The sequence below is a fragment of the Micropterus dolomieu genome, linkage group LG05 (assembly GCF_021292245.1).
Source record: "Micropterus dolomieu isolate WLL.071019.BEF.003 ecotype Adirondacks linkage group LG05, ASM2129224v1, whole genome shotgun sequence".
NCBI classification, from domain to species: Eukaryota; Metazoa; Chordata; class Actinopteri; order Centrarchiformes; family Centrarchidae; genus Micropterus; species Micropterus dolomieu.
The window spans coordinates 19,210,995-19,237,069 of NC_060154.1; the positions used below are offsets into that span (position 1 = coordinate 19,210,995).

General features: G+C 41.3%; 1 protein-coding gene across 4 annotated transcripts in view; it reads left to right on the plus strand.

Annotated features, from left to right (window-relative positions):
• Nucleotides 1–588: 588 nt before the first annotated feature.
• The window catches only part of tle2b (TLE family member 2, transcriptional corepressor b), a 98,000-nt gene continuing 72,513 nt past the window's right edge, over nt 589–26,075 (plus strand). For 2 of the 4 annotated variants that reach the window (XM_046050067.1, XM_046050070.1), the window contains exons 1-3: nt 5,807–6,645; nt 18,777–18,874; nt 20,572–20,635. In XM_046050067.1, coding sequence (XP_045906023.1) covers nt 6,622–6,645; nt 18,777–18,874; nt 20,572–20,635 — 186 coding nt within the window. In that variant the 5' untranslated portion in view covers nt 5,807–6,621. Of the gene's footprint in view, nt 726–1,472; nt 1,564–5,806; nt 6,646–18,776; nt 18,875–20,571; nt 20,636–26,075 lie in introns of those variants that run through there. The other 2 variants (XM_046050068.1, XM_046050069.1) reach the window with 2 other exon arrangements.

Genomic DNA, 26,075 nt, shown 5'->3' on the forward strand with positions numbered 1-26,075 from the left:
AGGTTTTGAAGTGGAATAAAGAAAACTGGCAAGAAGTAAAAAAAAAATCTTTAATTTCGACCCGACTTCACTCACAAGTGAGGTGTTTACCCACTGTGTGTGTGTGTGTTTGTGTGTGTGTGTGTGTGTGTGTGTGTGTGTGTGTGTGTATATATACTGTAGCCCTGTGTGTGTGCGCAGTAGAAATAGCGGGGTTGAAATTAACGGCGGAATTTACTGAGCATTTATGTAGCGTGACTGACAACGTGCGTGGGCGGGCGCGCGCGAGTATGTTTGCGTGTGTGTGTGTGTGTGAGTGTGTGTGTGAGTGTGTGTGTGTGTGTGTGTGTGTGTGTGTGTGTGTGTGTGTGCAGAATAATTGGGACTTCAATGCCCACAATCCCCACAGACTCCTCAGCTACCCTCTGTCCCCCACCGCCGCCCACACCCATTCAGCGGCCTGGTCGGCAGCGATTGGCCTGATTGCACCATGACATCAGGACCCAACGTGGGATACCTTTAGAATGATTGGTTATAACAAGGCATCGCTTCGGCCAATCAGAATGCAGAGACAGCCCTCAGACGCGGAAGAGCTTTTAAGGTGGAACCGAAGAGTTGCTGGTATCCTAAATTAAGATGTGTGCGCATTAAACTTGAGTTTCCCTCGCATTTACAGCATGTTGTTGTTTTAAGAAAAAGTACAGGGCACGCTCAGTTACATAACTGACAGGTGACCTTGTTGAAATGTAAGTTACATCGTCTCCAGCAACCGTTAGTTTCTAGTATTTATGTTCATGTTCAGGAAAAAATGTTGCTGCTCTGGTTTTCTTTATCTCTTGTGTTTCTATCAACCTGTTAGTTTAAAAGCCACATTCATTATGTAGGATACGTTTGGGAAGCTAATAATTGTAGCACAGTTTGGCAGCATATTTAGATTTATGACAGAAACACAGAACATTATCATGATATTTTGTCAAAAATACTAAACAGGGGTTGCCAATTTTCATCCAGTCAAACATGAGGCACATTTGGTAAAGCTTTTCTTTAATGCTATAGTACAGTATATTGAGACACTGGATGAACTGAAGTCTTTAATACAGAAAGAATAGCGTTTACGCTGCAAATGCATTCTCTTATATCACATGTATTAAATATTAGCCTAATTAAACTGATCCTGTGGACCTCCTTTATTAGGGTAGACCACATTCATCAGTTTGGTAATCACTGTCCTTGGCAATGCCAGCTGCTTAAATATATAATATGGTTGTTGTCAAAGATTAGTCGGGGTTATTTAGCCTACATGTTTTGTGACCTGAATGCTGACAGTGTGAGTGCTGTTATTCTGCTAGAAATGCTTACTACTGTTTTTAGCTGATGTATTCATTTTTTAGTAGTCAGCTGATATCATCTGGTACTGCTATTTAGGGATTTGAGAGCTGAGTGTCTTTACTGTACCTGTTCTAGCAGCCGATCCTGTCCTTCTCTGTTTTTAGATGCTGACCATCTGTCTGACGTTGCTGACTCTCCTCTGTGGATCCCCTCAGCCTGTATCCCTGAATTTCCTCCTGTATTACAGTGGCAAAAGTCAGTAATCTATAGAGAAACTGCACTTTAATTAGCACATTTTTTGCATCTATTGAGAAAATAAATATTTTTCCTTCGTGGTTAGTAACAGGTAATGTAACTGTGAACATGTTATCTTTTAAAGTGATTCACATTGTCAACATGGGCAGGTGCGACCTGACAAACCTGCTTGCCACATACTATGTTGCTGTGGAAACATGTTATAGATCAAGGCAGAATTATGAAGTGCTAGTGCTTAATACAACTGCAAGCTTTGAACCTATGTAACTTCTGGACTGTGTTGATGTCTGTGTCTGTCTGTGTGTTTGTACGCCTGCCCATCTGTCTTTCTGAAACCCAGTGTGAGGAGTTGGGGAAATAATTACTTGCAGAATCCCTTCTAGACAATTAGATAATGCTGATTAGTACATTGGGCTACGGTACTGGGAAAGGATCGTGTTTGTGGTGTGGCCACCACTGACTGTAGGTGTGTGTCTGTATTTGTGTGAAAGAGAGATTTTGAATGAAAAGCAGATGGGACGACGTGCAGGAAAGAGGTAGAAAGACAGAGTGAATAATATGTAGAGTGTCTTTTAGAGTGTCCAAAATTGAAAGCATTCATCCTCTGGGAAGCACATATTCCCTCCCTAAATGTCACAGCACTCTACCTGTTGGACTGTAATGGTTCTTTTGAGCAAGCAAGTGGCCGTTAGCACTGTTGCCTCACAGCATGTGAAGGCCCTGGGTTTGAATCTTGGACAGCCTGTGCATTTCTTTGTGAAGTTAGCACTTCCACTCTCTGTCTGTGAGGATTTCCTTCCACAGTCTGTGGACATACAGGTCAGGTAACTAAGAAACTTGTACTGCAGGTGTGAATGTGCTCAGGTGGCCTGTTCAGGGGCTGCCTCTCAGCTGGTGTGTGCTGGGCTATGTTCCAGCCTTGTGCTACCCTTAACAGGATAAATGGTTTGGGATGTGAATAATTTGGATGGATCGATGTTTACAAGTGGAAACTTTAGGCAGATGGTGGTACTATTTTTGCATAGTTTTGGCAGCTGTTGGCTTCTGACTCCACACATGATTTCTAGACTGTGTTTCTGAGTTTGAGACCATCGTGTTGATGCTGCAAGGCTCAAGTTATGGAGGATTCACAGAGGGAGACGACAGAGGTTCAAACATTGAAAATAATGCTGGCCAATGAGAGCTACTGTTACTGCCCTGTAAGTTGTTTGTTTATTTATTTATTTATATGTTAATTTTTAGTGTGTTTTTTGAAGTTAACTTTTGCTTAACAGCGACTACTGTGGTAATTGTAAGATAATGGTAGATTGAATTTTCCTTCATTATCAATCATCATAAAGTGACATAAATGATAGCGAGTAGAACGAGATCAAAAGCAGGAACATGAGACACATTGTGTCTTTTACTTTGGTGATCAAGTTTTTGAATTCTGTGATGAACTAAAATGTAGTAGAGAGGAGTCTTAAAATCAGTGAGGCTGTAGTGGCAACACCTCTGAGTCTACTTAATTTAACAAGGTTATGTTTCATTACTTATGAATTTTATTTTAATTTGTAAGAGAATAAATGTGCAATTACTTCTTTTAAAAGTAGTATTAGAAGTCTTTAAATTAAACAGAGGCATCTTTAAGTTACGGAGCATAATGAAATTGAGTCTAAAAGCAGCTAAACAAAACAAATGAACTGTGAGATTGAATATGATGTAATAAATTTAACAAAAAATGTAAAATGCAGCCGTTTTGCAAATCAATTTGAAAAATACATTTAATTTGTTCATTATTCGAAGTCAAAATGATGAAGTAGAACTATTAATTTACAAATACCATCATCATTTTATTACCTTTACTCATCAATCGATATTAATTACCTTACAAATGTTTGTAAAAAATACATTACTTAATCTGAATAAACAACTGAAAAAATCAGTACCCGGGTGCCCCAATGTGTAGTTTCATGGAAATGGCCGGCTTAGTATCAGTGATTTCCACCTGTTCATACAAGACCTTCATCACTGTTCTGTATCATCACAATGTCAAGATGATACAGTACTGTATTATTTTTTTCCTCAAAATGTCCACTAATGTCAAAGATCTTGCTCTCTTATGTGAATACCAGAGGGACCTAAAATATAATCCACACTCTTCTCTAATACTCAGACAAATGTTTCATATCAGATATTGGAAGAAAGGCTAAAATAAGTCACAGGGCAAATTCAAACTTACTTTGTGGACTTTTAATTGGTTAACATAAGCCAGCATTAGGTTTCCCCAAAAGGATCTATAGTGTTTGGTAATAGACTGCACTGGATAATAGGTTGTCTGTATGTGACCTTAATTGAGGCTTTGGGGCTGCCCTCTGGCTAACCCACTTGTTATCAAATGCTGTCTCTGTCTTACCGGAAAACCCTCCATGGATGCCAAGACTGACTGAGTTCGATTTTACAGTGTCGGATTAATGGCTGTTTGATCAAGTTCAGAAGCAGGGCCACCCTGGATAAACTCATTATAAACAGCGGCAAAAGATGGCAGGTCCAGACTGGTGTACTGTACAAAGGCTTTAAATACCTGGTCTTAGTTGGTCCAGGTCCATTCTGGGCGGTCCTGCAAAAGTAGGTGTGCAGACGTTTTTATCTTGCTGTAGAGAGGATATTTTTAGGGTGTTAAGTGGTAATCCTTAAGATACTCCATTTATTGATTTTGATGAGATCTTTGGTAAGTGGACTTTGCTGTGGTGTTTCCTTGGAATATCTATTATAGGTGCCACACTTTCTTGGTGGCTGTTGGAAATGCCCAGTTCCTCTGTTTATTCCAGTCAAACCATTTTTGCTGCTAAGGGAAAAGTAAAATGAATCGCATCCTGTGTGTCAAGAGGTTTTCCACCGAAAGACCACCTACCAACTGATGGGAAGAATAGCAAATGTAAAAGCTGATGTAAAAACGTCTGAGTTAAATCAATGTGGTATTACATCACCTGGCAATAGAAAGCACCAACAAAAACATTCACTTATATGTTTCATGTATAAGTTTGCTGCATGTTGTTGTCATTTGTTTCAGTAAATTTGGAAGTATTTAATAGGTTTGGGATATGCAAGAGAGACTGTCCTGTGGAAAAAGTGGGCTCAAAAGCCACTATTAAAATATATCATTTTGTGTGCGTGTGCAGGTTTGTTTTTCTGGCTCGTGTGATTTATAGCTACTCTGCGCATACTTAGTGTGTAATAGCATGTGCAACGTGCCTTGTCATGATGCATCTTTAGGTATGGAAAATAAAGCAGCATGGATGCTAACTACTTGATTATAATCAGATTAAGGCAAAAGTGTGATGCTTGCAACTGTTATTAAATTACGGGTTTATATGAGCCAAATTCAGGTCCAAATTTAAGGGAGCATTACCTGATTTACAGTATGTGTGTCTGATTTGTTCCAGGGTTTTCAGTGTGTGAATACGCCACATAGGTCACACAGTGAACTGGATACATTGTGGTGTTTTTATACACAAACAGCTGCACGGTTTGGTTTACAATTTTATTCAAGTAAAACAATCTGCGCAAAAACCGATGCAAACAAAACCCAAACACAATGTGCCCCCATTGTCTTTATCCTCTTTTGTGGTGTTGGTGTGTCATGTTACGTCTCTGTTGCTCTTTGGATGACATTTCACTGTTTTGGAGGAGTTACAAAGTGACCTGTGAGGTCTGACATGGTGATGCATTTACACTTGACAAACACCTGGATGCAATGCGTCTCAGACCGCTTCCTGAGGAGGTTTGAGCATCTGATTAGTAGCATTCGTCAGTGCATCCTGATTTATGTGATTAAGCATAAATTGGATTGCTATCCAATCATCCAAGACGCATTTTAATGCAACGTGTAAAATGGGTAATAGATTTATCACTCTGAGTAACTATTATGTGTGTATGTGTGGCTGTGTGTGTGTGCGTAACAAGTGTTTCCACATAGCTGTCATGAATTTGTGTGTGAGTGCAGGAACGTGTGTGTGTATGTGTGAATCTCGATTCATATCAGTTTGAGCCTGAGTCTTTGTGCATGACTGATTGCTTTGTCTGTCTGACCACAACTGAAAAGAGATCCATCTCTCTCTTTGCCTCTCTTTCCCCCTCTTCCTGTGTGACTGGGTGTCTCTATCTACTCAGTTCCACCTTAAGAGGAGCTTTAGCAGCCTGTCGTGTTTGTGTTGAAGCCAACAGGCACAATATATTACAGTCTAGGGCTTGCTGCTGAAAAGCCCGCTGGATCCTCCACTGACCTGCTGTTCTTTCCTGCTTTCCTCTCGCGTTTTTTTCCACATTTAGATTAAAAACAAAGCTCTCACTCTCTCTCTCTCTCTCTCTCCCTTCTCCCCTCCCTCCCTCCTCCTTCTACTTCTTCTTCTCCTCCTTTTTACCCTTCTTTTCTGCGGCAGCAGTCAAGGCAGAGGCTTCAGTGTGTCAGAGAGAGGGTGAAGAGGAGGAAAAAGCAGAGAAGAAGACGATTTGGACGGAGCTGAGCGTGTGTTTATGTTTGTATGTTTCGCCATTGGACGGCCGGGTGAAGGGGCACGAGGAGCAGAGGAGTGGGAGGAGGAGGAGAAGAAGAAGAGGGGAGCCTGCCTGGATGAAATTCACTGTGTCATGTCACTACGTGTGGACCTTGACTGATCACAGGTTGAGAAAAAGGGAGAAAGACTCTGAGAAAGAGGAGGGAGGAGAAGAAAGAGGGGGAGGAGGATGTAAAGTCTGGTGCTCCGTTTTATCATGTCATTGTTGGATAAACGAACGGACGGATTGAGCGCTCTTCAGTTGTGTGTCAACAGGAATTCGCCTTAGAAGACAGAGAGGGGGAGAACTTGGCAGAAAAGAAGGAGAGAGACTCTGGAAGAGTAAAGACTGCTGTGTTCAGCCCAGCTAAGGAACAGGAACTGGACTTGCTGAGTGTGTTAAAGTGTGTTTGTGTGTGTGTGTGTGTGTGTGACCGTGTAACCGGTGGAGGGCAGAGGAGTGGAGGGCCAGGGGACTAACCTGGCCATCAAACGGACTGGCAGCCTCTCCTCTCCTGGGATCATGTACCCTCAGGGCAGGCATCCGGTAAGTACCTCCTTATGTCTCTTTCTCCTGTCTGTCTGTCTCTTTCTATCTGTCTCTCCATCTCTCTCCATGTCTTGTCTCTCAACTCCAATCTCTCTCTCTCTCTCTTGCTTTTTGTGTCTGTTGTGTGCATTTGCTTGTTTGTATGTATGTGTCCATTAGTGTTTAGTTGTCTCTAGGTGTGTATATGTGACACTGTTTGTGTGCATTGTGGCGTGTGTGTGAGAAGAGCCCTGTCTGTGTTATCGTGTGTGTAAATTGGACAGAACAACTGTCATCTGTCCATTTGCTAATTTCTGATGATAAGCAAACAGTACACACATACACACACATACTGTTTAATTGATAGTGTAATTCCACTTCTATTTCCATTACTACTAAGAAAGGTTGTGAGTGCACAAGTACTTCCCCTTTAATGCCACCTTAAAGTCCCTTCCCTCCTTCAGTTTCACCCTTCATTAGCAGTGAGAATGTGCTGTTAATTTACCTGACTGGGTAAAATAAAGGTTAAATACATAGATTAAAAGCACAGAAGGATGAATGACAGCTTAGGCTCAGTCTGGCTTAGGCCATTCGTTTCACAGAGGCCCCGGTCCGGTTGCTATAATCAGATTTGGTTGTCACTCTTTTTGTATCTGCTACAAATGGGTCAGTGGCCACTTTGCCTTGCAGCCAGCCAGCCAGCCAACCACTAAGTCAGCCAGCAAGTCAGTCAGCTAGCTATCACACAGAATTATGAATGACATTTTCACAAGAGGAAGGCATGAGGAATCAATTATATGTACAGAGAGAATGCTAATAAGCCAGTGGCTGGAATAGAAGGGCGAGAGAGACGCTGAGGGAAACAAGAGAGAAGGGAAAAACAAAGGGAGAAAGTGAAAGATGTAAGAGCCAAGAAAGGGGGAAAAACGGAGAGAGAAATAATTCTTTAAAAAGGCACGGCCAGGGGTGGAAAGAGAAATGAAAATGAATGAGAGATGCAAAGGAAGAATAGAGTGTGAACATTCCTCTGTTCTCTCCTTTAGAGGCAAATCAGAGAGCTTCCTGCTGCGATGTTCTGCGTTTGTGATAAAGTTCAATCCCAGATTGAGCCAACTCCAACCGATCGATAGCCACTATCTCTCTCCTTCTGTCTCTCTTCTGTTTGTCTCCCTTTCTGTTTTTTCTCTCTCTCTCCTTCTTCCTCTGCAGCCATCCTTTGCCAGTGGAACTTTTATTTCTGGTGTTGCTATGAAATGTGATCTGTGGAGAGGTGTGAGAGGTGTGCAAAGAACAGTTGTGTGTGTGTGTGTGTGTGTGTGTCCGCTTGCATGCATGTGTGTTTGTGGTGTGTGTACATATGTCTGCGTGTACATTTGCATACAGAAGTTTGTGTTTGTGTGTCTCATAAATTCAGAGCAGGGTTATTTGTAAAATGTGCAGTTCATCCAGGGTTTTTTTCAGCATATCTGCTTTTCTAAGCACCGCTGAAATATAACCCCTGTCTAAACTCCTTTTGGTGCATTCAAGGAAGATCTAGTATATCCAGTAAAAAAATCATAGTCGGCTGCTAGAAAGCACTGCATTAAGAAGCAAGTATGTAGCCACAAAATGAAGTCAGAAGCCAAACCATAAGCACAGTTGGACATTGTGAAAAGGGCTATATAAGCTTTGTTGCATCGGGCGTTGCAGCAGTTGACTTTCAAATCTCAGATATTCAAAATTCTCTTCTTGTTACTGCTAATTACCTCAAGATGATAATCAAACTTTGAGAGAAAAGCAGGAGCAATGAATCTGTTTATAGAGTGTTCGTTTGAAGCAAAGTCAGAGTTTCTTCAAATTGGTTTTTATACTATAATTGAGTTGAGTGGTTAAAAATGGTCAACAGTAAAGTGAAATATATGTGATTTGAAGTAAATCTTACAAAGTTTTGATGGTACTGTGTAAATACACAACTAACACCTGTAACACCTGAAGTCAGTTGTTCTCAAAATGGGGTCCGGAGACCCCCAGAGGTCCTTGAGGTGATTCCAGGGGGTCATCATCAAAAAGTGGAATCATTTGTTTTCACTATAATTCCATCCATAAGTAACAAAATCACAGAATGAAGGCTCTGGCTATTTTGGTCATGGGTTTCATACCTTCTGTAATAAAACATCTATAAACCAAAATCCTATCAGATGGGGGTCCCTGGGGCAAAATCAAATGGGGTCCGTGGTCGAATTTGTGTCAGTTTAGGGGTCCTTGACTTGAAAAAGTTTGAGAACCTCTGACTTAAGTGACTTCTCAGCAAACAGGCTTTGCTCTGCCCAAACAGCCAGAGAGGACAGAGCTGCCTTGAATCCCGCTCTTTTCAACCCTTCTGTGTCCCTTTGGAAACGATAAGGAAAGTAGAAATAGATGAAAAGTACACCCAAGGCTCGAGCAGTGTTATTGTTTTCGTTCCAGAGAAGAAGTCAGACTTTGTTCTCCTCGCTCTTTGGCAGGAAAAGGTTAAAAACTGAGGGCTGATTTGCCAGGCGAGCGGAGCTGTAATTGGTTCCACTGGATTTTTGTGGCAAGCGTTATCAGAACTGCGTGAACGTGTGTGTGTGTGTGGATATGTGTGAGGTGTGTTAATGTGTGTTTTTGGTTTAAAGTGTTAATGTGTCCGTGTCTCTTTAGTGCTTTGTGAGTGTATACATTTCTGTATTAACAATATGTGTTGCCTTGTTTGTTGTGTTAGTTCTGTATACGTGTGTGTGGTTGCTCTTAAGTGTTAAATGTCCTTGTGTGTAAGTATATGTATGTCTTGGTGTGTGTGTGCCATGAATGTGTTTGTATTTGTCCTTGTTCTCCTGTAAAAGGGCTTGTGTGTGTGCGTTCAGCTGTTTAAATGTGTGTGTGTTTGGATCTGGGAGAAGAAGTGGAAAGAGTGGTGGTGGTTTGTGTGTGTGCACTTTGTGCCAACAACAATAACAATAAATAATGCTCCAGCCGACCTCGACTGTTGCTGTGAATGTACAAGCCCTTGATTGGCTGCCACACTCCAGAGAGAGGGGGGAGGGGGGGGGTTACTGTGTTTTCATGGTTAAGAAAGATGTCTATAACTTCTAGGCTGAAAACAGGACTGATAAGATGTAAGACTCACACGTATTTTACATCATTGTACACATATATTCATGTAAGTGTTAACACCCTTACAAACACAAACACCTTTTGTGCAGGTTTCTGATGTAATATTGGCACGTTTGCCTAATGCAGAGTTTCAGGCAACTCGAAAATTTCATACTAACTAGAAAAAGTATCATGGAAAGCCATTTGCCGGAGTTCTTACTTGTGAAAAGTATGTACCCCGACTTCACTGAGAAGCAGCTGAATGACGCCATACAACAATGACAGCTACCGTGGAAGCACACATTTTAAATGGCAAACCATAAACTAAAAGGCAACATAAAATGTATTTGCCTGTGTTTAAATTAAAATAATACATACGATCATATAGTAAACCTATTCTGCATGTAAATTGATATAGAAGTATTTTGCCAATGTCATTAGGTAGCTGGTTACAGTAAACAATCTCTGAACAGAAGTTATTCAAGAAACTGTTAAAATGGCACATTAGGGAATATAGCCTACAACATTTACTAATTTTAAGAATTACCAGCTGATATGAGAATATTTTCCCCAGCCCTAGGAGTTGTGGCGGCTGTAGTCTAGAGGACGAAGATTAGACGAGATTTTATTCTGCAAGCGTATGACGAGAGAATAGAGCGAGTGTAAAAGAGAAAGAGAGGGAAAGTTGGACTTTGTTTCAGTGAAGTTGTTTAAAGTGTGGATTGTTGCCCCTCAATTACAACAGTGTTACTTGACAAAACACAGTGGATACATAATCAGATCTTCTCTGATCAGTATTATTACATCATGCATGAACGTCATTCAGTCACTTTCTGCTTTGGGAATGTCATGACAATAAAGCATCTGTCGAATAATTATCGGGAGTGTGAGTATGCGTTCGGGGACAAAGAGAAAAAAGGGAAGAAGGGATGAGAACACAGGTGGCACAATCTAAGTAACTGTTTGCAACCTAAATATAATCGTGTGTGTGTGTATGAGAGAGAGTCTGTATAGGGAGGGCTTCCTTCTCCTTTGGCCATGCGTAGGGTAACACTTTATTTTTACGGCCAAGTAAACAAACTAATGCCAAATATGTGGCCACAGCAATCACATATGCTCCATTAATGAGGGCAGAGCCACTATGAGAGTGTTTTTGTGTGTGTCTTAAATTTGGATTTCCATGTGTGTGTGTGTGTTTGTGTTATGTACATGAGATGGAATTTGTGAGTTAATTTTATAGCTGCAGAACTAACTAATTATTAGTGCGTGTTGAATTGTGTAAGCACTTGCTAATGTGTATATATAGAGATTTTTGGATATGCAACCGGGCGCTGTTTGCTTTCTCGCCCGCTAGACCTATTTTTTATTTTTTGGCAACTAGCTGTGTCAGGCAGTTTGTTTTTCCCCAACATTTGTGGCTGCAATGAAAGACATGTACGGTAAACAGCACAGCGGATTTCTGTCACCTCCCACAGATGACATTCTCCCCTGCTTTCCTTTGTCCTCATCTCCTCATCTTGTTTACATTTAATTTAATTCAGCCTTTCAACGGCAACCCCATAAAATGGCAAAAAGTCAAGTAAAAACAATACAGCTGCAGTGAGACGCCCCACGGAACAAGCAAAAAGTCATACAAGCAACCAACAACTTCTAGCAGACATCAGCAGCCACCCAGATTAAGTCTGCTCTCTGATTAAAAAAAACGGGCCATTTTATATCCTTAAATCCTGTGTTCTCTTCTTTGTCATTAAAAGAAATGATCAGAGCGAGGCTTGGATGGAGTCCAGAGACTCTTTTGGCTGCCAATCTTTCCCTCATTTGTAATCCACCGCTGGCTTAGTGGCTGACTGGTGAGCTGCAGCATTAACTGACTAGCTCTCTGAATGAATGACTGACAGGCGGACTGGTGAACTGGTGGACTGACTGGCTTGCTGATTGACTGAATGTTTTATTTTTGGTTTACAGGCTGGTTGGCTAGCTGTGCGGGCGTTGGCTTGTTAATTGACTGTCAAACTGAATGACTGACTGGCTAGCTAGTAGAATGAGTGAGTGGTAAAGATTCACTGGGTCTCAGCACAACGAGAGGGCCACCAACTCTAAATGAGCTTCTGTTGTTGAGAAACTGGCAGTGTGGCTCTGTCTAATCAAAACTTTGGAGTGCGCTGCGGAAATGCAGGCAAAACTGTCAGGAAGAGGAAAATGTGAGGGCGCCATAAAAACATGGCTGATATGCAAGTTACTTTCTTCCCTGCAGCTCGTCTTCAGTCTTTCATCCACACACAGTCCAAACCAATGAGCTGTTGCTTATGTTCATTGCTGCTCACTTCAGCAGGCACACACACACACAAACATATACACAAGGGGCACTGACACTCCTCTGCCACACTTGGTACATCTCATCTATTCATGTGCCCTTTTCCTAAATATTTCACCAGCCAGTTATTATTTCATGTGCTATCTGAATGTGTCTGTGCATGTCTCTGAGACACACAGGCGAAAGGAAGAACAAAGGGGCTAAGGAGGAGAGGTAAAGAACGAAAGGAGCGAAAAGCGAGGGAGGAATGAGACAGCGATAAGAGTAAGGGCACAAGAAAGAGAAAATGTTTTGTTTGTAGGTGTTTGGTTCGAATGAATGCATCCACGCATAGGCATGCCTGCTTATACCGTGTGAATGCTCATGTATTGGTGGAAAGTGTGCCAGAGGCTACACAGATAGACAGAGAAGACAAGCAGACAGAATCATTTCTTTCCCAATCACTCCCAGACCTGCATCTGTTTCACAGTTGCTGTCTCTCTCATGCAGCCGCTGCCAGTGGTGGAAAAACAGACAGCTGCTTGAACAGAACACTTCCATGTGACAGGCAGACAGAAAGAGAGACTGAAACCTGGACTGACCTAATATAAAAAATTGTGTGTGTGTGTGGGAGGGGGGGGTGGCAAATCTGATATTATCTGATGTTAGCTTTTATAAACTCCAGTTCATTTGGCACACCTAGCTATAATAGGTGTAAAATAATATAGGCTAATTCAACAGTCTTGCAATAAATCCCACCCTCACGAAGGCCATAATGTTCAGAGGTGTTGATTCAACTGTATGGTAATTTTAAAGGATGTATCTCATGTTTAAATCATGTAGTTTGTGGTGCAGTTGAACTGTTTTGTATTATACAGAGGTGTCTCCTTTAGTCAGCCTACTCCCATTGAGATAAATGGGGTGGACAAAATAATACAAACACCTGTCAGAGTAACAATCGCACCACAAACTGCAGCCTCCAAAATGACCATACAGTTAATTTAACATCTCTAAAACTGTTTCACCAAAAAAAAACCTTTGTAAAATGTTGGATAATTGCAGGACTGTTGTATTAAACTGCATCCGTTTTAGCTAGGTGTTCCTAATAAACTGGCAACTCAGTGTAATGTTGGCTGATAATTAACAAGTAAGTGCAGCACAGAAATGCCAAAGATATATTTGAGGTAATTTAGAAACCGTCTCTCTTTAACAACCACATTTAAGGGATCCTCATCAAAAATGTTTATCTATGTTAAAATATGTTCAAAAATAAATATCTGAATATCTAATTTTATGCTAATTTTTATTCTGCGTGTCTAACACAGTCTAATATGGACAAGTGACGCAAGCATCCACTGAAGAGACTGGAAAAAAATCGTCAGACAAAAACATCAGATCTGTGGAGAGCGATGAGGAGACTGGAACGTTCCTCAAATTAATATACAAAATAAACAGAAATTCCATATTTCCGTCATGTTTTCTGCATTGTTTTTTTCACTTTTCAGGTTTGACTGCCGCTAATTTAATTCATAATTTTGTTGCGCTGTCTTCTTCAGCAACGGTTTTAATAACACTGACTGCCGAACTGGTGCAATGAAAATTCACTTGGCATTTCTGTTTTGGAGATTTTATTGAAATTCGGTTAAAATTTGCATGATGGTTTATAAAAGCCACAAAGGATTCTGGTGATGGCATTGGCTGATTTTTTTTATTTTTTATTTTTTTGGCTATCGTAGTCTCATTTTATCCTTTTATCATATCAATGTGTTTGCATGTTATCACATCACTAATACTATTTTTTCAACTGATACATTCAAACTTGTGACAAACTGACAGGCAATTGAACATACAGACAGACACTGACAGACAGGTGATGGTGACGGCCAGTGGGTCCCAACCCTGTCCTGTTATGTGATACAGCGCAATAGGCTTCACACACCACTCCTCCTCCCCATAGATAATCCTTCCTAATTCTCTGCTTGCCTGTGCCAGCTTGACCAAATTGTGATTGACTGCTGTTCCACATGGTGTCTGTGTGTGTGTGTGTGAGTGACCCTTCCGCCTCCACCTCCCCCTCCTAGATTAACCGGATCAGTTTTGGGTTTCAGCATCCCCTATGCTGGCTGCTACGGTGCTCGCACACACATATATACTCACAAACACAAGCGGTAGGCTGTTTTCTGGCCCTTCGTGATGCGCTATTGAACCCCTAACAGTCTGGGCTGCCATCTGTCGCAATACAGGAGAGACCAAACACGCACGCACACTCCAACAACAAATGTTTGTTCTGGTGTACATACGGCATGACTTGATGATGCCTCCATCTTTGTTAACACTGCAGAAGGATGCGTTTATGCATTTATCCCCTCATATAACTTATAGCTTTGTATTATGTTTACCTGCTGAGGAGTCCTTGAGCAAGTTTCTTATTATTACTAATAAGCATGAACTGTTTTGATACCAGCTCTCCATTCGTGTCTCTTTAGCCTGACAGGCAGAGCTCAGCACAGGCAGGGAATATATCTCCTTTTGCCCGAGGACCTTTTATAACTTTTTGTGTATGTGTGTGTGTATGTGTGTATTTTTCATTTCCTTTTTGCTCATAAGAAATTTTATTGCTCCAGGGTCCATGAAACTCACTCAGAAAGGTGCAACTGGCAAATCAAAAGTAAGACATTTTGGAGTTTTTTGTCCAACAGATGAAAGAAATTCAAATCTTTCAAATCAGCACACTACAGAGGATGCCATGTTAACACTGATGGTTGTCACTCGCAGACCTCTTGTATAATCTCGATCTGTGACTATGGGCTTTGTTATATGACTTAGTGCTGCTGATGTAACCAGCCAGCAGCACTTTGTCTGTGTGCATCCGCATGAGTATGTGTCTGTGTGTTCATGGCAGCAGATGGTGGGAGCAGTATTACCACAGACCGATGGACAGTGCACAGGGTAGAGCGACGAAGCTGTGTTGACTACAGCAAAGACAGCATGGCTTTCTCTCTCTCTCTCTCTCTCTCTCTCTCTCTCTCTCTCTCTCTCTCTCTCTTTCGTCTTCTTCCCATCCCCTTGGTGTCAGACGGATGAATGGTTGGCTATCTCTCTCAGTCAGCAGCAACGCCGCTCTTTCATCATGTCTCTCTGCTCGTTCTTTCATTCCTCTGTAAGGATGTCAGACTAGTCTATCAATCCCTCCATTCATCCCTCTGTCTGTCAGATGAGTATCTATCTCTCTTCCACCTTTTTCCCCCTTGTCAATCCATCCCTCCATCCCTGCTCTCCCTCTCTCCTTGTGTTGTCCGTGTGCTTGTGTGTACATCAGATGTAAATCTGCATGTGCAGTTGTGTGTGTTTTGTTTGTATGTGTGTCTTTCAGCACGCTCATGGCTACGTGGGGGTGTGTGTGTCTGCGTGTGCCAGATCACTATCTATCCCTCCCACCCCTCCCTCTCCCCCCACTGAGTGTGTGTGGTGTGAATCAAGGTCAGTGGGGATCTGTTGGCAGACACCCCCCATCCCATCCATCCCATCCATCCTACCCACCCCCACCCATCCCCACACACCCAGAGGGTTTGTATGCATTGTGCCCATCCAGCCATCTAGATGGCCCTGCTATGCCTGCCTCAGCTCAGTTTAGCTCAGCTCGGCTCCGTGGATTAATTACTGGGGAACCCACCGCGTCTCTGACCTCCACCATTGTACTAATTGAAATCTAATTGAATTGTGCTTGTCTAGACTAATGAAGCCCCGCCACTGAAACCGCCAATCTTTTAGCCGTAGCTGTGGGCCGATAGCCACCCAGCTGCACTGTAGCGACTGCACTCTGCTACTCAGTTTGGATGGATGGATGATTAGATGGATGGATAGATATGTGAACAGATGAACACATACGTGAATGGATGGATTCATATTTGGCTTGGGTAGCTAAATAAAATTATATATTAAAGTAAAAAGACACACTTCATATGGTTTGTGACTTTAGGTTCTGGATTAAAGGTCGATAGTATCACAAGATAAGATGTTCCTTTATTAATCCCCCATGGGGGAAATCCAAGTTGGCATAGCAGCACAGGGTAATGTAGTGCAAAGAAATAACAAAAATACAATCAATTAGAATCAGTAATCAACCAAATACAATAAAAGTAGAATCAGTGATCCACATTATCAAATATATAAAATAAAAAAGAGGTAAGAGGTTATGAAATTGTAAAATTGAGTACCTCCATATCAACCAAAACATAGTGAAAGGAAAAATCCTGTAATATAGAACAAGGTTAAATTAGCTCAGTTTTTCTTCTTGCTGCATCAGTTTGTAATTAGGCTGAAAAAATTGTTGTAGTCTGAGTGGCAAAGAGGAAAAAATCACTCACCCGCCACTGTAGGGATCAGTAAGTAAGTAAGCTTAATTTATATAGCACTTTACAAAACAGCAGTTTCAAAGTGCTTCACAGTTAATAAAAATGCATGATAGTGCATGAAGACTACTTAACAATAAAAGCAGTATAACAAACAAAACAAAATTAAAACACAAATGAAACGAATAGGTAATGTGCTATTTTTGTTTAGTGTTTGTCAAAACCTGGCTGCCGTATTCTAAACCAGTTGAGGTCACTTTAACAAGAAATTAAGAAGTTACATTAATCCAGACGGGAAGAGATAAAAGCTTGCTTATTGTTCATAGGCAATACTGGAGTGATTTTGGCAATATTTCTGGGATGCAGAAAGAAAGACCTCTTAATGTGATGTTCAGAATTCAGATTTTGATCAAACACAACACTTCTTGCAGATGCTTTTATATTCCCTGCTAAATGCCTAAGGTTTGGACTAATACCCTTTAAAACTCGATCTGGCCAAGGTCCAAGAGTAATGTTTTGTTCCTGTAACAAAAAGGGTAAATTCATTCAACAATGTGGGTGAGCTGTTATTTGGAGTAGTATTATATGAGGTAAGGGGTCGAAACGGTTGAAGAAGCTGGGTTTGCATGTCGATCAGTGGTGTTTTGTAGTTGTGAGATAAAAAAAAAAAAGGAGTCTCTCTTTTTTTGATTAATAAATTATACGCAGTTAAAATTCAGAAGCAAAGCAATTAGTGCGGTCATCCACATGGATATTAAAATCTCCAACAAATATGATTTTGTATGTTTTTGTATTGTTTAGATAAAAAATTAAATAATATCAGAGAAATCAGATGAGAAGCTCCTATTGAGTTTAGAGGCACAATAAATAACAATACATTAGACATGTCACAATTGACTTTGAACATCAGCACCTTAGAGATGAGACGACAGCTGAGCGCAAAGGCTTTTTAGGAGCCGCAGCAACGCCACCTCCATCACCATAAAGTCGGGGGGAGTTGGAGGGGCAACACTCAGCGAAAGAACTGATGTCACTGAGCCTTAGCCATTCCAAATCGTAGGTTGTAATAAAATCATGCTAAAGGGGGGTCTCGTCCTTGTACGAACTTGTATAGTAAAAACTGGAGCTTGAAAGGGGTGGGATAGGGAAGTGTGTGTCTGTCTGTGTAACTATTGGGGCCTATCCTGTAAGTGATGTTTGTGTTTAACAGTCTTGTTAAGGGTACGGTAGAGAGTACTCCTCCTATAGAGATCTTTCCTAGTCCAGAAATCAGGGTTCAGTCCCCATTTGTGGTGCTTCTGGTTTGGCTGGGTGCACTAATCAATGCAGTGGGCAGCATTTGCAAGGTGGGATGCCACTGTCCTTTTGAGTGCTTGTGCAGGGGATGGTGGCATCTAGGCGGGACAGTGTGAACCTCAATACTCCTGTTGAGGCTGATCATTGACAGAAAAGAAGTAGCAGACACCTGGCAGTCTGCATCCTCTCCAGGCTAACAGCGGGAGTCCCACTTTGCAGGGAAAAACAGCCAATCCAAATTGAGAGAAAAAGGGCGAAGAATACAAAAACGATGGTGTCATCTTACATAATTCCCCTCCGAGAATCAACAATATCAAAAAAAACATTTTACTGTAGCTTTTCCTAACTACAAACTCAGCTCCATCCCCAAACATAAAACACCTACAGCATCAAAAAACTTTCTAAAACTTCACAAAGGCTATAAGGGGGAGGGCGGATGTTGAAAGCGCTTTACACAGACGTGGAGGGCTGATGGGGGTGGTGGTGGTGCGGTGGGCGGCGGTTAGACCCCAGGGAGGTGCTTGTTTTGTTGGGCCTTCTTTAGCTTTTAGCAGGTGAGAGACGGTGCCGTGATTCCCTATAAGTTATTCATTTGACGTTTCCTCCCTTCTCAGCTCTTTGTAGGCTGGAATACATTAGCAACCTGGCAGAGTGGAGAGGATGCTAATGTGGAGGAGAGGGAGAGGAAGAAAGGATGGGGGCAGAGTCATTAGAGGAGGAGGAGAACAGAGAGAGAGAGGACACTGCTTTATGATGTGTGGGAAGAGGAAGTGACCTTCCCTCTCACTTTCATCTTGGCTTTTTTCTCCCTTTGGGTTGCTCCCTGACACACACACACACGCGCACGCACGCACGTGCCCACACACATGCCTGCACGTGCACAGGCTCATACACATACAAACTCAAATGTATGGCGCATGCAGGTGCACATGTGCCTACACAAATACATTACAGGCACAATGCATACAATCTCTTCTCTTGAGCAGGAACACACACACACACACACACACACACACACACACACACACACACACACACACACACACACACACACACCTCAGAATCCATATGTAATCCTTTCTTTCTCTCCACCTCTTTCTCTTTTTCCTATGCAGGTCCCATTGCAGCCTGGCCAGTCTTTCAAGTTCACAGTCCTGGAAACCCTGGACCGTATCAAGGAGGAATTCCAGTTCCTCCAGGCGCAGTATCACAGGTACACACACAAATATTATATTGCACACACGCATGCAGTATACAGACATGCATGAGTACAAATACAGAAACAGCCACTATTTTATTTAGGAATATAAAGTCACGCCATAAACTTCAATGGTTAACAGTAAAATCTTTCCTAATCCAGAAGAATTGGTATAAATAGTGTGCAGAATCTTGCACAGTTTATTTTTTAATATTGTATATTTTCTACACTAAATGTATAATTATAATAACAACACATAATTCAGTTCAGTGGAAGTGGGTGTTGAATCCTTGAATATACGAACCAGTAAAGATAATATGACAGCTTGCAAGTGCTGTCCTTTAATCTTTATTACCACACTGAATGTACAAATTAATGGAGACTGATTGTAGGTTGCAGCCCTTCATACTGAATCTAGTCTCAATCACCTCAAAGTTTCACACACACCTCTAACTCATCATCATCAATTCAGTACATCACCTTCTTTGTAATAAGTACATTTAAAATAGCGGATCATAGCTTCATTCACTTTGTCAGTGTACCCCAAATGTCCTTTTTACATTCAGTATCTTTTATAGTGCAGAGATTTCCATTTTATCCTATGATATTAATAAAATTAAACAACTATATTTTTATCTTGTCTTAAAATTCTTCCATTATTTCTTCTAATTTCACTTGTCATTACACTCTGTTACAGTATAACTGAAGTGGTGGATAACTGAAATTATAGTTTCCAACATATCAAGTCAAATGTAATGCAATTAAGCCACCCATCCCCCCACCCCCCCCACCCCCAGCTGCTGGAAGTCACTGATGGTCACATTATCATATCGCTGACCAGAAGTGACCTTGGCTCAGAGAGTTAAACCATCGTAGGTTAAAACATCCAGCCTCTTGCTCACACCTCAGTGAGCAGCCTGAACAGCCTACTGCGATAAAACGACACCACTTTACTGCTTGGCATTGGACTGGTGGATCCCAATGACACACACACTCACAAAGATGCAAACATCTTCAAATAACTGTTCATGTGCACCATTAACATTAATATTTAATTATCAGCATGACACAATAGCTTTTTATCATAATAAACCTTTTGGCTTACCTGTCTGTCAATATCAAACTCTTGTTCACCTTTTCTGAATATTGGCCTGATAAAGTGGCTGGAAAACTATTACACTCTTTCCCACCTCCTACTTAACCTTTCATACTGTCCAGAACAGATACATGTTATTAATGTAACTAACCCATAATAAGGCTTTTCCTGAATAACTAGAGGAGATTTAGAAGCTTGCGTTTGCAAGGTTTTGTCTTTATTTCATCCATTACTGACTAATGCAATGTATTTGAAACATGTTTGAAAGTACTTACCCTAACCAAATCTGGGCTGAAATGTGATTCTTTGACACACACCTGACGTATATAACTAGACACATTCCCACACACGGAGGTGTGATGAATTGCAGTGGTGGATACAACACACCCTGCTGGCAGTTGCTACCATGAAGGTGATATTTTTCAGCGTCACTTTCAGCAGTAATAGGTAGCCCGACCATGTGCCTAAAAATTATTTTTGGAATCCTTACACGGCTTTAAACTATGTTTGACCGCTGCAATGTCTGAGTCCTGTGGAAATTATAATTTATTTCAGTGGATGCAAATACACTAATCCGTGTTTGTGTGTGTGTGTGTCCTTTTTCACCCTTGTGCAGCCTGAAGCTGGAGTGTGAGAAGCTGGCCAGTGAGAAGACTGAGATGCAGAGGCACTACATCATGGTGAGTTCAATCAGACCTTTACCAGAGCTGTATGGTGATTTGTTAGTCTGACTGGGCCGCTCAGAAACTCTGAAACGAGTCTGATAGTTTCTTATATAGGAATTACAATCAGGGGAGTTGTATCTATGCTTTTGATTAGCTGGATTGATGCTGTTTAGTGTTTAAACTTTGTCATTCAGGAATAAAAGTTCTGTTTTCTCTCCACTTCTCTGTTGATTTTCCTGTGTTCCTCTCATTCTTTCTCAAGATTTCTTTCCCTTTCTTTCTATCTGTGACTTCTCTGTTTGAAACTATTTTCTCACTTTGTTTACATCAAAACGCTGTTTGTATAACAGAAAATAATACCAAGGAGGTGGACATATTGTACACCCACAAACAGATTATACATTAAAATAATTTTGAAATGACAACATGTAACATGTAATCTAGGCTTAGGTGTAATCAACAATATCAGTGTGACCAGCATGATATGTTTTCTTTCTGTGTTTCTCACTATTATCTTGCTCACTTATACCTCTGTCTAAAACATACTCCTTTATGTGTCTGTCCCCATTTTCTTCCTCCCTGAGACCCTTTATCTTGCTCAGTCTGTTTGTCTGTCTCTTTTTCCTCTCTCTGTTTTCTCTCTCTCGTGCGCTAACAGCCTGAGCTCCCTCTGTGTCGGTGTGTCTGTGCGACTAAAGGCTCACATGTATCGTAAGCCTTCGTCTGTGGTACAAAACCCACACAGAGCCGACCAGAATACGATATGCACCATCTGCTAAGCTGCTCGCATTTCATAAACCTGGGAGAGCAGGCAGGATCAGGGCCGTAAGCTAGATAGACACACAGATGGATAGACAGAGAGAGAAAGAGAAAGACAAGGACAGATAGACTGACAAATAACAAATAGACTGTGTGTGAGAAAAGCAAGCAGGCAGACAGGTAAACAGACAAATGGATATAGAAGCACACAGACAGACAGACAGGCAGAAGATAAACAGATAAAAACACACACAAACACACGCGAGATACGGCATACACATTTATTCATTCTGCACTTACACACACACACATCCTTGTTCTTCTGTTCTTATGAGGACCTTCCATTAAAGGACTTTAGTCCTCAGGCCCCAACCTATCCTAATTCTAAATCTGGTAATAACTAGCACTGTGCCTAATAATATCAAACCTGTCCAAATGACATGTAGAAATGTATCCAAATGAGATTACTATGTAATGAACTAAACTGAGAATACCATTGTCCGTTATAGTAGTACATTGTAGTAGTTATACTTCCATTAGTTAAAGCGAGACTAGGTACCTTTTGAAGTAAGAAATACCACATTCTTTCTCTTACAAGGTGTCACTGCACTCATCAGCACCCTTGCTCAATTCAATACACAGTTTTTTATCTGCTACAACCTTACTTGGTCTGGTATAACCAGGAACATATGGTGGCTAATGTTAGCTAATAAACCTTAGGTTGATCTTGGTGTGTAACAGTACTGAGTCAGTTTGTTGACTTTATGACTCTTCTCTGCTTGTGCTGCTTTGTTTTACTATTTTATTATATTATTATTATTATTATTTTTTTTCATGTGCAAGATAGCGATTTCAATAGCTTTATCACAAAAGTGAAACAAGGCGTGTACACAGTGTTCCTCACCAGGAGACATGTTGTAGTCATTCTGTATACTTACACTTACGTTACAACATAATCTCCTTGTCACATCCTCAACCCAATAGAGGGTTGTTTTTACTACATTTTGAAGTTATTGCATTTTCTGGCAGTTGCATAAACACAATGCAACTTTGAATAAATCATGTTGTGCATAATAACAAATACAATTGCAAAGCCAAAAACTTGTTGAGGTTTTGTTTAGGATCCTAAATTACCCACACACAAACTATCAATTGGTCCTTTAAAACCAGAATGACTTGTCAAACTGACCTCATTTTATAAAATTATCGTCACTATGCTTTTCAAAGTGGTTAAAAAAAGTACAAGAAGAAACTGCACATAAATATGATATAGTGCAGAACACACACAAAGAAAAATCCTTTGAAAACCACAGATGTCTCCAAAACACCCACTTTCCTAATCTCAGACACTCCCCATTTTAGCTGTGGTTTCACAGAATTACTGTGTGGAACAAACATCCCAGACAAACATTCACCCTCTCCATTGCAAATCCTCACCACCCAATCACATACAATAGAAGGGGTGGTGTGCCAGCATAGATGCAATTCCCCGTCTTTCCTTAGACGGGGGCAATGGATGACATTTGATTGAACTTTGTGCATATTAAATGTCACAGCCTTTGTGACCACTGCACCATTCATAACCTAACGAGGGAGAGAAATAGCACAAGAGTATCTTCTGCCAAATGTTTAAATTCAACAATAGGCTTTAACAGTTCCCTAAGGTAGAAGGTGAGGGAACTGCAGATACAGAGATGACATATCCATCTAGGTTAGCATCACAGACGGTTGGCACGCCAGGCTCTATTATTTGAACTGGGGCTCACTGTGGTGTAGTGGATGGCTAACGTCGTGCTATGCTACATCATAGGCATGGCTCAGAAATGAGAGGGAGGGAAAGAGGGAGAGAAAACGAGAGGGAGGGGAGTGAAAGAGAGGCTCAAAGGGAAAGATAGCTTGAGAGAAAAAAGGCTCAGAGAGTGTCAGACAGAAAAAAACATGGAGCTGCTGAGGGAGGGAGGGAAGAATACAAAGGGAGGCAGAGATAAAGAGAATAAAAGAGGAGAGGGAGAGAGTGATAGAGGCTGGAGAGAGATACAGAGGGTAAAAAAGAGAGTGAAAAAATGCTGAAAAGGAATGAGAGAGATACCAGGGGACAGAATTGCAGAGAGGAGAGATGGAGGGTGAAAAAAAGATGCTGTGAGGGGATGAAATGGAGAGAGAGGGAGAGAGAAATAAGAGAGTATGCAACACAGAGTGCAAGAGAAAGAGATAGTGATGTGTTTGTGTGGGGGGGCGTGAAATGAAAGAAAGAGAGAGAGGGTGCACGCACAGACACGTAAATAATGTGAAGCAACAACGGACTCGCTGCGCCCACAGAGGAGATAACCCAGAAGGCTATATTTAGCTCGTTAGGCCTGTCATCCACACTGAGGCCTGTTTCCACAGGCTGGGGCTCTGCTCACCGTGCTGCACTGCTGCTGCCTTTACTATTCATCAGTTTTAAGCTCTTTATGAGGGCTTGGAAAGTAGGGAGATGGTTATACAGGGTGATACAGGGCTGATACATGTGGGATTCTTTGTGAACGCTTTGACACCCAAGTGATTATTTCCCAAGGAAAACAGCTTCCAGTTTCCTACCGACAGTCAGCGTTGTTTTTGTTCAACCATGACCACGTTTCTTTACCTAAAGTATTTCTTTTAACCCAATACACAATCTTTCCCTAAACCTAACCAAGCCATTTTGTGCCCAAACCTGACCAAACCTTAACTATAGAGGTATTACAGCCTGAAAGTCTTAAACAGTCCACTACATCTGGGCAGCGAGGAAAAGAAGAAGAGCAAGGAGAGACTGACACACACTTTTTAGATTAAAAATATTTTGGGGATTTATGGTGCAAGACAACAATTTTAATTTTAATTTTAATTTTCTTTCGCCACATATCCTTTACAGTCGGCTACGTGCCGTTGTGAGCATTTATACTTGTGCATTGGTGTCTGCGATTACACCGACAAAACTCTACTTGGTGGAGGGCTGTCTATGTTCCACTGTGTTGAGTTTCTTCTTTGTTGGGGTAGACTACTGCAAACAATGACGACTGAAACTGAGCGGATCAGTTTGGAGTTGGGGCTGATCGATGTTAAACTGTTACTTTTGGTGGTTTTTAAAAAGTTTTTTATAGTTTAAATGTGTGGTTTTAGGCAAATGGTTATCACTAAACGAGTTAATGGTACAGAAATAGACCAATAGACTAATAGTGATAGATTGAAAAACATCCCCTGAGCTGTACTTTTCTACCAGCCATCATGTTTTAACAGAAGGTGTTCTCTACTGTGCTGCTAGATATCTCCTTATGGCACGGAACTTTTCAAAGTCGAGAAGTTTGTTCTTTCTCAGATTTCTTACTTTAATTCTGTGGCTGGCAATGGCAATGTTTTACACATTTCACACTTGGAGAGATGATGCCATAACCCTCTCAAATTGCTCCTGTCCGTGGAGTGTTGCTGCAGAGCCAGGTTTGGATATAGTGTGTTTGTATGTTTGGCAGACCCACTCTCATTTTGGATGGAGTATATGTTTTATGTTGGCTGGCTCATTTCTTTGTATGTGTAGAGAGACATTGGCAATGTGTAACTTTAGTGGTAGCTACAAACTCACAATCATCAAGTCACACACATTGAGAGTGTCTGTGGGCGTCTTTCTTTCCTCCTCTTGTTGTATTTATAATTCATGGCTCTCAGATTTCACTGCTCTCCTGGAATTCCACTGTGTATTTTTAAATAAGGTTGCATTGTAGCCCTGGCTAATCAGGGGGCACAGACGTGTCGGTCACATGCTTCCACAAAGTGCAAGCAAGTCTCCCGCCTGGAGAGCTGTGTTCACCCCTGCAGGCCTGAGGTTGAATCTTGCAAAGAGCAGATACACAAGCACGAGGCTGAGTGGAATGTGAAAGAAAAAGAGATAAAATTGTTGTCTTGCATCATAAAAACCCCCAAGTATTTTTAATCCAAAAAGAATGTGCGTCAGTCTCTCCTTGTTCTTCTTCCTTTCCTCACTGCCTACATGTAGTGGACTGTTTAAGACTTGCTGAGCCTTGAATACATTTGTCTTCCAGTCTTGACTGCTCTGCAGTCTTCCTCTCATTCCTACTGTCAAACACAAGACAAAACTCTTATGGGGAAGTGGACAGCCCAGACCCTTTAATATAAAGTATAAAAAAGACATGTCCACTGAAGGCTCACAGTAGGGAATCACAATATGTGGCCTCTCCGCCACTGTGTGTGTGTTTAATTGAGGTACAGAGGCGCTGCAGGGGTCTTGTGTTAATGAACGGCTATGCTGCTGCTGCTGGCAACAGACAAAAATATTGTTGCATCAAATTTCATGACACAAGATAATGAAACACGTGATGTTAAATAGCATGTGACCATATTTTCACTCTTTTGTATGTATGTGCGTAGTTGAGCAGCGAGACGGTTAAGGCTGTCACTTTTTATTCAAAATTCAAACTACTGTTTAAACATGGGGGAAAATCTAATTTTTTATGTAATGGATGTGGCCAAAGTCAGAATTGACAGCACCAAACCAACTGGGGGGGAAGTGTTTGCTGCATTTAAAAGATAAAACTGCCTCACAGTAGCAAGGCCACCACAACAACAAATCAGAAGTCGCATGCTAGTAGCCTGATTATCTGAATGAAATGCCATTTTGTTTCATTTGAAATCCCTGAACAAATCTGAGACATGGGCATTGATT